At 43.6% G+C, this 11,275-nt stretch overlaps 1 protein-coding gene across 3 annotated transcripts in view; it reads right to left on the reverse strand.

Moving 5' to 3' along the window:
* LOC101026823 (maestro heat-like repeat family member 5) overlaps positions 1–11,060 on the reverse strand; it is a 71,586-nt gene extending 60,526 nt beyond the window's left edge. For 2 of the 3 annotated variants that reach the window (XM_031669785.1, XM_031669786.1), the window contains exons 1-2: positions 10,879–11,039; positions 414–595 (exon numbers count right to left, since the gene is read on the reverse strand). In XM_031669785.1, coding sequence (XP_031525645.1) covers positions 414–595; positions 10,879–10,958 — 262 coding nt within the window. In that variant the 5' untranslated portion in view covers positions 10,959–11,039. Of the gene's footprint in view, positions 1–413; positions 596–10,878 lie in introns of all 3 variants that reach the window. The other variant, XM_031669784.1, reaches the window with a different exon arrangement.
* Between the last annotated feature and the right edge of the window lie 215 nt (positions 11,061–11,275).

Genomic DNA, 11,275 nt, shown 5'->3' on the forward strand with positions numbered 1-11,275 from the left:
GTCATGAATTCATCCCTCCATCCTCCCATCCATCCTATCCTCTCACCATCCGTCCAGTCATCCAGCATTCAATGGTGTTTGAATAAGGGAGGGGCCAGGCCTGGACTGCGGTTCTGAGGTGTGAAAGGGAATGGGAGGATAGCGGAGGTGGGGTATAGGGTGAGCTGGGGCATCATTTGGGCTTTTGATGGTGCTTCAGGAGGCCTGAAGAGGCCAAGTCGTGTGTGCAGGGTTCTCTGCTGAAAGCTTCACTATAGCTACACCACTTGATACCCTCAAGGTCCTGGAGCAGAGACTCCCTCTGGTCGTCACCCTCAGGACTGCTGTTGGTGGAGGGACATGGGATCTGCTGGAGCCTGACCCCATCTGGGCCGACCCACCCCTGCCTGTCTGAGCCCAGGGCTGGCAGTCACCTGCACTGTAGGCCTCCGCCATGAACATCCCGTGCTCCTGTGGCATCAGTGCGGCCTGGCTGCTCTGTGACTTGTGAAGCAGGATGGTGGTGGGGTGTGACCATCTGTCCCTGCAGGCAGAGTCCTGGGGTGCCTTCATGCAAGATGAGTCTTTCGTGGATGTGGAGACAGGGAGGGAGATTCTGAAATGGAGGAGGGACCCTGGGTGTCAGCATCTGAATGTGTGTGTATTTCTGCGTTAGTACAGGGGGTGCTGAGCACAGCATTGGCTTCCATTGGGCTCAGCTACATCTTTCCATGTGTTTGTCCTTCCATTCAATGGACTGGCTGGGCCCTTGGGGGAGGGCAGGAGTCTCGAGGCCTCAGGGACACTGTTGAGTAGGCAGCATCACCTGTAGGCCTGGGGGGGCCTGGCCTCCCAGCAAGTGTTAGGTTCTGAGGTTGGGTTCGAGACAGACATGGCTGGTGGGACGTTGCAGGGTTCAGGGTATGGCATCCCTAGCGCTCAGGCTCTTGACTTGAGAGAGCCAGTCTCATTCTGACCACATGTGAGACTGCTCCGGTCACCCAGACATCACTGGTGAAGTCCCCGAGGGGAGCAGGGGAGCTGCAGGAGCAGTGAGAACAGAGCAAGGGAGGATGCAGGGGCCTCCAAGGAAGGCCTCCTCTCTTTTCTCCAAGCTGGCCTCTGCCTTCTCCTCTTCTTCCTCAAAGCTGGCCTCTGCCTTCTCCTCTCCTTCCTCTTCTCTTCCAAATGTGGGGAAAGCACTATCTCAGGCTGTGTTAGTGGCCGTAAGGGGCCAAAAGAGACCATGTCCTTCCATTCCGGGATGCTGCCCAAGCCTGGTCCCCCATCACAACTCCTGCCCGTGGGCTCCTGGGGCAGGAACAGGCTCCTGCTCCATCCACTTCCTGACCTTATTCATTTGTTCACTCTTAGTACCCACTTCCCAGGTGCCTACCATGGGTGGGACGTGTTCTAGGCTCCTGAGATGCATCAATGAATGAGATAAAGTCAGCAAATCAAATCAGTGAATTCTGTGGTATATCAGAAGACAGTCCGTCTCTCAATATTTTACCCATTCATTTGTCCTACCATGGGAGGGATGCATGTCAGATCATGCTGCTCAAAATCCACCCATATGCCTCCCATTTCACTCAGAGTAAAACCCAAAGTCCTGAAAATAACATATAAGACAGTGATGCTTCCATCCATGAGGGTGTAACAAGGACCAGCTTCACCCTCCTGTCTTAAACAACTCAAAAATTGGAAAAATATACAAAACCATGATTATCAGACATCAGACAACAGCAGCACAGGATGAAGATCCCTGAAAATGGAAAACTAGCAAGGTGAGCCCAGCGTGGCCACAGCCAGCTGCCTGGGAAGTTTCCAGTTTGCAGTGCGGGGAGGGGGAGCCCAATAAAACCGAGTACTCTCTTTGAGTTGAGGAAGTGGACGTGAAAGTCTGGGGGAGCCAAAGTGGCTGGAGTTTCCTGGGAAGAGTCACAGGAGAGAGCTGCACAAGGAGGAGATAGAGTTCTGGGGCTTTGCAGGGGATCCCCTGCATTCCCCGTCTTCATCTGAGCTCAGTACATTTGGGAAAAGAACCACAAAGCTCCAAAAGGAGTAGAGGGAACAATCTTTGGAACTCACACAGGGCTAGGAAGAGTTCCTTTTCTCATCAGCAAGAGTGGAAAACCTGGTAATTCACAGGGCATTAGGTAGAGTGTTAATGGTATGACCTCAGTAATGGGGGAAAAAAATCTGCCCTAAAAAACAATGCTTTGGCTCTTCCTACTAAAGCTTTAAAATCAAAGCCTCAAAGGAACCAAACTTTTCAAGTAATTTAATTGTGTTAAAGAACAAACCTGAAGAATATTTAAAAAGTACAGGAATATCCAGTACCCAACAAGGCAAAATTCACAATGTCTAGCATCCAATAAAAAATTTGCTAGGCATGGAAAGAAACAACAACAAAACAAAACAAAACAAAACAAAAATCCCTAATGAGAAAAATCAATTAATTTAAACAAACACAGAAATGATATAATTAGTAGACAAGGACATTAAAACAGTTATAAGGTTGGTGCAAAAGTAATTGCGATTTTTGCCATTACTGTTAATAATATATTTCTCATGTTCAGCGTGGTAGAGCAAAACATAAGCATGGTAAGGAGAGACATGGGAAATATAAAACAATGAAGAATACATTTCGCATTATGAATACACTGGGTTAGCAGGAGATTAGACAATGTAGAAGCAAAGATGAGTGAACCTGGAGACACAGCAATATTAAATACCCAAAAATGAAACATATAGAGAAAAAAGACTGGAAAAAACAAAACAGAGTATTAGTGAGATGTGGGACAACATCACATGGCATTTTGTATGTGGAATTTGCATCCCCACAGGAGAAGGAAAGGGAAAGAAAACATATTTGAGGAAATAATACCTGAACATTTTACAAATTTGATGAAAATTATAAATCCCCAGATCCAGGAAATTCAACCAATTCCAAGCAAAAGAAATACAAAGAAAACTACGTGAAGACACATTGAAATAATACTGCCCAAAACCAATTATAAGAGCAAATCTTAAAAACAGCCATAGGAAAAAGACACATGAAAGGAATGAAAAGTGAGAGCACAGTTCTTGTTGAAATCAGTGCAAGCCAAGAGATAGTAGTGCAACAATTTAAAGCCCTGAAAGGAAAAAACAAAACGAAACAACAACCTGCCAAGCTGGAATTCCATACCTAGAGAAAATATCTTTAGAAACGGAAGGTGATATAAAAACACTTTTCATGTACACAAAAACCAGAAGAAGTTATCATCAGGAGTCCTGCACTACAAAAAAATGTTAGAGAAAGTCTTCCAGACAGAAGGAAAATGGCAACAGATGGAAATAGAAAACTACACAAAAGAATAACGAGCACTGGAAATGGGAAAAATGTAGGTAAATAGAATTTATTTATTAATTAAATTAAATTAATTAATTAATTAATTTTTTGAGACGGAGTCTCGCTCTGTCGCCCAGGCTGGAGTGCAGTGAGCGATCTCGGCTCACTGCAAGCTCCGCCTCCCGGGTTCACGCCATTCTCCTGCCTCAGCCTCCCGAGTAGCTGGGACTACAGGCGCCCGCCACCTCGCCTGGCTAATTTTTTTTTTGTATTTTTAGTAGAGACGGGGTTTCACCGTGATCTCGATCTCCTGACCTTGTGATCCACCCGCCTCGGCCTCCCAAAGTGCTGGGATTGCAGGCGTGAGCCACCGCGCCTGGCCAATTGTTTTATTTTTAAAATTTAAAGTAAAAATAATAATGCATTGTGGGTTTATAACAAATATAGAAGTAAAATATATAACAATAATAGCACAGAAGCCAGGAGGGGGAAATGAAAACAAAATGTTGGAAGATGCTTATACTTTAATTTTACTTGAAGGTATAATTTCACTTGAAGGTAGACTGAGATAAGTTAACATGTATACTAGAAACCCAAAAGCAATGACTAAATAATAAAACGACACAAAACAAAATATGTGTGGCTAGCAAGTCCACAAAGGAGAGAAAGTGGAGTCATAAAAAATACCCAATGCAAATAAAGGCAGAAGAAGAGAAAAAAATTGCACAAAAAGAGATGAGACAAAGAGAAAACAAATTGCAAGATGGTAGACTAAAACCAAATCATGTCAATAGTCGTATTAAATATAAATGATTAAAGCACCACAATCAAATAGCAGAGATTGTCAAATTGAATAAAAAGCAAAAGCCAAGTGTATATTGCCTATACAAAATCCACTTGAAATATAGCAGATACCAATCAATCAAAAGTAAAAGGATGGAAAACGATATATCATGCTAACACAAATATAAAAAAACTGTGTGGTTATATTAATATCAGGCAAAGTATATTTTAGAGTAAATAACAGGGATAAAGAGAATCAGTTCACTAATCAAGGAGATATAAAAATCTTAAATGTTCATGCATCTAGTCACAGAACTTCAAAACACATAAAGCAAAGAAGTTAGAGCTAGAAGGAAAAACAGACAAGTCAACAATCTTAGTTGAAAATTTCAATACCCATCTATAGATAACTGATAAAATAAGTCGACAGATAATCAGTAAGAATATAAAAGGCTCAAAAAATTATTAACCAATATAACTGAATTGACATTTATAGAACTCTAACCACAAAAGAATAAACTTTATTTTCAAATACACATGGTACATTGACCGACGCAGACTATATTCTATGCCATAAAAAGTCTTAGCAAGTTGGAAAAGATTCAGATCCAACAAAACATGATATCTGACCACATGAAATTAAATTGGAAATCATAACAGAAAGATAGGTGGAAAATACCTAAGTATTGGGAAACTAAACAACATACTTTTAAATAATCCATAGGTAAAGAAGAAATAAATGGTAATGAAAGTAAAAGGTATCTTGAACAAAACAGAAGTGAAAAAACAGCATATCAAAATCCCTGGGGTGCAGCAAATTAAAACACCTGTATTAGAAAAGAATGAAGGTCTGAAATCAGCTTGTAACTGAATAAATTAGGAAAAAAACCAGCATATTAAACTCAAGAAAAAAAGTAGAGCAAAAATTAATGAAATAGAAAATAACAAAAAATAGAGAAAAATCAATGAAACCAGTAGGTGATTTTTTTGAAAAGATGAAAACATTGATAAACCACTAGCAGGATTTATTAGGGCAAAAAAGTGAAAACACAGATTATTAACATCAATAAGAGTGGGTACATCATTACAGGTTCTACAGAAATTAAAAGAATAATGAAGGGATATTCTGAATAACTTTGTGCCAATAAACTTGGTGACATAGATGAAATGGACGCATTTCTTAAAGTCATAAAATACCAACGCTTACTCAAGAATTAAATAACAAGAATAACCCTATATTATGAAAATTGAATGTGTAGTTGAAAACTTTCCCACAAAGAAAATTTTAGGCTGTGTTGGCTTCACTGTTGAATTCTATCAAGTGTTTCAGGAAGAAATAATACAAATACTACAAACTCTTCCACAAAATTGAAGAGGAAGGAACACTTCCAACCATTCCATGAGGCAAAACCTGACACTAAAACTAGGAAATAAAGAAAACTATAGCCTAATATCTTCCATGAACAGACACAAACTTTCTTAACAAAACAATTCAAAGTATACAGAAAAGCTTATCCATCATCTCCTAGTGGGGCTTATCCTGGGAATACAAGGCTAGCTGAATATTTTGAAAATCAGTCAATATAATTCACTAGATTGACTGACTAAGGAAAGAAAATATAATGATCTCAATAGATGCAGAGAAACATTTGGTAAAACTAAACATCTATTCAAAAATAAACATAGGAATTAAGAAAACTTCCTCAAGCTGATAAAGAGTATCTATAAAAATCTTACAGCTAATATCATACTTTATAGTGAAAGGCTGAATATTTTTCCACATGACTGGGAATAAGGCAAGAAGTCTGCTCTTACCCCTCTCATTCAACATTAGACTGTGGACTTAATCAATGTAAGAAGTTAAGAAAAAGGAATAAAAGTCATACAGCCTGGAAAAGAAGCAGCAAACTATTTTTATTTGTAGAAGGCATTATTATACAAGTGGAAAATTCCAAATCTACAGAAAAGCCTACTAGAACTAAAAAATAAGTTCAGCAAATTTACAAATTGTAAGGTCAATAAAAAGTATTCATATTTATGCATACTGGCAATGAACAACTGGGAACTGAAATAAAAAAGGTACCATGTACACTAGCACCAAAAATCATGAGTTATTTAGGCATAAATCTAACAACAATTGCAAGGTCTATATACTGTAAACTACAAAATATTGATGAAATAAATCAAGAAGATAAATAGATATACCATGTTCATGGATTGGAAGACTCAATATTGTTGAGATGTTAATTTTTTCTAACTTTATCTAAATATTCAATGCAATTTCAATAAAAACCCCAGCAGGAATTTTTTTTTTGGTAGTTACCAACAAGCTGTTTCTAAAATTCATATGGGAAGGTAAAGAAACTAGGATAGTCAAAATGATTTTGAAGAAGAACCAAATTGGAGGACCATTACCAATGTCAAAACTTATTGTAAAGCTATAGTAATCAAGGCAATGTAATATTGATAGAAGCACATAAATATAAATATGTGTAACAGAACATGGATTCCAGAAAAAGGCCCACACATATAAGGTCAATTGATTCTTTTTGTTTTGTTTTGTTTAGAGATAGGGTCTCACTCTGTTGCTCAGGCTGGAGTATAGTGGTGTGGTCATAGCTCACTGCAGTCTTGAACTCCTGGGCTCAAGCAATTCTCCTGCCTCAGCCTCCTGAGTAGTTGGGACTATAGATGCACGCCACTGTGCCTGGCTTCAGCTGATTTTTGATAAGGGTGCAAGAGCAACTCTATTAAAAAAGCATTCAACAGATGGTGCTGAAATAATTGGATAGACACATGCAAAAAATAACCCCAATCCATTCCTCAAATCGTATGTAAAAATTTACTCAAAAAGATCAAAAAGACCCAAAAGTAAGACCTAAACTTCTAAAACTTTCAGAAGAAAATATAGGAGGAAATCTTTATGATCTTGGGTTAGACAAAGATTTCTTAGATGTGACACCAAAAGCACTATATAAAAGAAGAAATGATAAATTTGATTTCATAAAAATTAAAAACTTCTGCTTTTTGAAAGATATGTGAAACTTGTCGGAATCAAAATGGAGTCACTGTGTTAAAACTCTGATAAATGGGGCTGGAGGAAGCCATAAAGGAATGGTTCTCATGCACAGATGCCTGACAGCAAGAACTATCACAAAAGACTCTGCAAAACCCACAACCTTGCACAAAGGCCAATTGCAACCTTACACACACACACAAATACTTCTGTGAGGTTGGTTGTCTACCCAGAAAACTGTCTTTCCAACCTAGGACTCACCCCACCCTTGTTACTGACCCTTGTAGCCAAGAATTATTATTTCAGAACAACTTACATAATCAATCATTTTAATTTTGCCTTTAAAAACTTACCCTTGCCCCAGCCTTGAATAGGCATGTGGTTTACTATGGCACACGTATTACTATTGCAATGCCTATTCCTGAATAAATATCATTTTCTTTTAGAGATCCCCTCTGTCTTTGTTTTATTTTTGTTTTCTAGAGAGAAAGCTGCCTAGGCTGGAGTGTAGTGGCGCAATCATAGCTCGTTCATTGTAGCCTCGAACTCCTAGGCTCAAGAGATGATGCTGCCTCAGCCTCCCAAGTAGCTAGGACTACAGTTGCAAGCCACCTTGTCTGCCTATGTTTTAAAATTTTTTTACTATAGAGGCAGGATCTCTGTATATTGCTGAGGCTGGTCTTGAACTCCTGGGCTGAAATGATCCTCCTGCTTCCGCCTGCCAAAGTGATGGGATTACAGGCATGAGCCACTGCACCTGGTCCCCCTCTCTTTTATTTAGATTAAGGGATATGCATTAAGAAATGAGCAGCTGTAGACTTGGAGGCAGTATTTGCAAATCACATATCTGATAAGGGACTATCTCCAGAATATGGAAGGAACTCTCAAAACAAAACAAAGCAAAGCAGCCTAAGAAAACACAGGCAGGAGACTGGGACAAGACATCAGAGGAGGCAGACGGATGGCAAAGAAGCACCTGAAAAGCACTCAACATTCCTCACGAGGGAAATCAACTAACACCGCAGTGAACTATCACCACACATCTACTAAAACGGCTAAAATCAGAGACACTGGAAATACCAAGTGCTGGTGAGGTTGCAGAATAGCTCTGGGCTTCCATGCATTGCTGGTGGGAATGCACAGTGCCATAGCCCTCTTGGAAGGTAGCCTGGTATTTGCTAATAAAGTTAATGTACACTTACCAAACAGCTCAGCTACCCACTCCTAGGCATTCACTCAAGCGAAATGACTACTGACTAAAATATATACACAAACATTTATACTGGCTTTATTTATGATATGTCCACATGGAAATAATCCAAATGTCCTTCACCCTGGGAATGCATAAACAAACCATGTCACATTCACAGTAAAGTTACTCAGCAACAAGAGAGGTGAATCACTGATGAACACGAAAGCATGGATGCTCCAGGAGGGAAACCAGACTCCACAAGCTAAATGTGGTGTCATTTCACTTTTATGACATTCTGAAAAAGGTGAAACTACAGACAGCAGGTCAGTGGTTCCCAGGGACTGGGAGTTGGAGAGAGTTCACCTCCGAGGGACAGGAGGGACTGTCTGGGAGGCGGAGCTGTCTGGGAGTCGTGCACCCACTGCCATATTTTGTTTGTGATGGTGGGTCCATGACTATATACATTTATCAAAATTTGAGAGCTATAAGCTAAAAATAGTGAATTTTATCATCTGTAATCATACTGTAATTGAAACGAAAAAAGACACATCAGAACAAAAGTGGTCTCTCTGCCCTTATTTCCTTCTGCTCTCCCTTGCTGATTCCACCGCGGTGGTGGGGCGCTCCCACCACCGGGTGCACGTTTACCTCTGGACCTTTGCGTGGCCACTCCTTCTGTCTGGGGAACACCTTTCCTCCAGATGGCTGCCTGGCTCAGTCCCTCACCTGATTTTAGTCTTTGCTCAGTTGTCACCTTCTTGAAGAACTGATTTAAAATCCTAACCCCACACTTCCTTCTCCCCATCCTCTCTTTTTTCCATGTCACTTTTCGCCCTGTAACATCATATCGTTTACTTTCCTGCTTCTGGGCTCACTGGCAGTCTCCCTACCTGGAAGGTAAGGCATGAGGACAGGGTCTTTATCTCTTTTGTTCACAGCAGTATCCCTGACACCTAGAACACCTGGTCCATGCAGCAGGTGCCTAGCAAATACTGGCGGAATGAATGGAGTGCTTCATAGCAGGGGATGTATCCAGAGCCACCACCGGCCCAGTCCTGACCTTGGACATGGCACTGTGACAGCCCTCCCACCTCTCCAGGATCCAGTCTGTCCCCTGCAATCATCACACCAGATCCAGCTTCCCAAATGCCTTCCGGTGGACCCTGTGAGGCTCTGCTTCCCTGGCCCCTCTGCCCAGAGCATGTCTCCTTCTCCTCCTTTCTTTCTGTCCCCTTGCCAGGGCTGTAGGAAGACACCCACCAGTCTTCTCCATCCCATAACTGCATCATAAGGTTGGGGTTGCCTGAGAAGCTGCATTTCTGCACATCTGAGCTTTGCAGTAGGAAGAGCTCCAGAGCCTGCGTCCTGGAGATCACATGTTCTGACATCTCTTGGCATCTCAGGGCCAGGGCAGCTCTGGCGAGGCCCTCAAACCCTGCTGTCTTGACCTTGAGCGGTCAACACACAGTTTACCCCTTCTGGAACCCACCTCCTTCCTGTGGCCTCTCCGAAAACTAGCCAGTTCCCTCATCCTGGAAAGGGTGACCTTCCAGACAAACCTGGCTGGGGCCGACTCTGGGAGTGGCTGTGAGGATCCTGTTGGAGCTAGAGCCCGGCTTCCCCCAGGCATAGCAGCGGTCACAGCATGGGCCGCAGGCACCAGCGAGGCCCGTACCTTGCCCCTCCAAACCCACATCGCAGCCCCTGTGGCTTCCAGAGTTAAATGTATTTTTAAAGATAGAAAAACGATGTGAACACACTATTAGCAAACATCTGCAGAGGAGCACTCTCGGCTTAGCAACAGAAGCTGTGGCAGAGAAGGGAGGCCTGACAACATTCAAACCGGGACTGCGAGGGCTGGAAATGCCTGAGTTCACAGGCAGGTACCGAGACACTCCCAGAACATTCACCAGCGTGGACTGCAACTGGGAAGCCTACTCTGACCCCATGGCTTCGCTGTGGGCCCCAGCCCGGGTGGATGAGTGTCTGCACAGCAGAACCTGCTTTGGGTCCCCATAGAGGGGGCAGGTGGGGCTCTGGGCTGGGGGCCAGACAGCTCTGACTTGCCTGTCAGACACAGGAAGGTAGAGATGCCCTTTGTGTCTGTCCAGGTCCCTGGGACACTGGGGCGCCCTGGGGACCCTGGAAGGCTGTGGAGGAACCTTCCTTTATTCATGTCCCTTAAATCTCTGCAGAAACACTGGCTGTGGTATCATCTCCATTGTGCCGAATAGAAACCAAGGCTCAGAGAAACAGGTGGACGGTCTGTCCATCCAGTCACTGACCCGTTCATACAGCCTTCGGGCACTGCTGGCGACACAGGCCACAGTCCCTCTGGCCCTCACAGGTGCAGGCTATGTGGGCAAGGCCCTCACTCCAGTTTAAGCTTCCGCAGTCCTGGCCGCCTCTCCTCCAACCTGATCCCCCTCCAACCCCCGCAGGCTGCTCCTGGGGGCAGGACCCTCCTTCCTCAGCACAGGGGCCCCTGGATGGCCTGCAGGGAGGCTCCCCTGACAGATAAGGCTGAGTACTGGTGGGTGGTCAGGGGGTCCCTGCTGGGGCTGAGCTGACCTGGAGTTTTGGGACACGGCTGACGACATTCTACCCGTCGGGGTGCGGCTATGTGGCCTTTCAGAACACTGCCCGTCCATGGTTGGGGTGCAGTGCAGACCCACAGGAACCCACCACTAGCTCTGGCCTCACGCCTGTGGGCTGGCCCTGTCTCTGGCACTGACCCTCCCCCGCCCTGGCAGGCCTGACCTCACCCCTGAGGTCACAATGGTTCCAGTGTCCACAGCATCCTTTCTAGGGTCTGTGTTGTGGGGACAGCAGGCGTGCGTGTGTGCCTGTGTTTGTGCGTGCGTGCTCAGACGTGTGTCCTCAAGGGGTCCCGGCCCTGCCCCTTCCTTCTCTGGGCCTCAGCTGTCTCGTGGGAGACCCGTGGATGATCTGGCCTGGGTTATTTGTT

This window comes from Papio anubis, chromosome 8 (assembly GCF_008728515.1).
Source record: "Papio anubis isolate 15944 chromosome 8, Panubis1.0, whole genome shotgun sequence".
Lineage (NCBI taxonomy): Eukaryota > Metazoa > Chordata > Mammalia > Primates > Cercopithecidae > Papio > Papio anubis.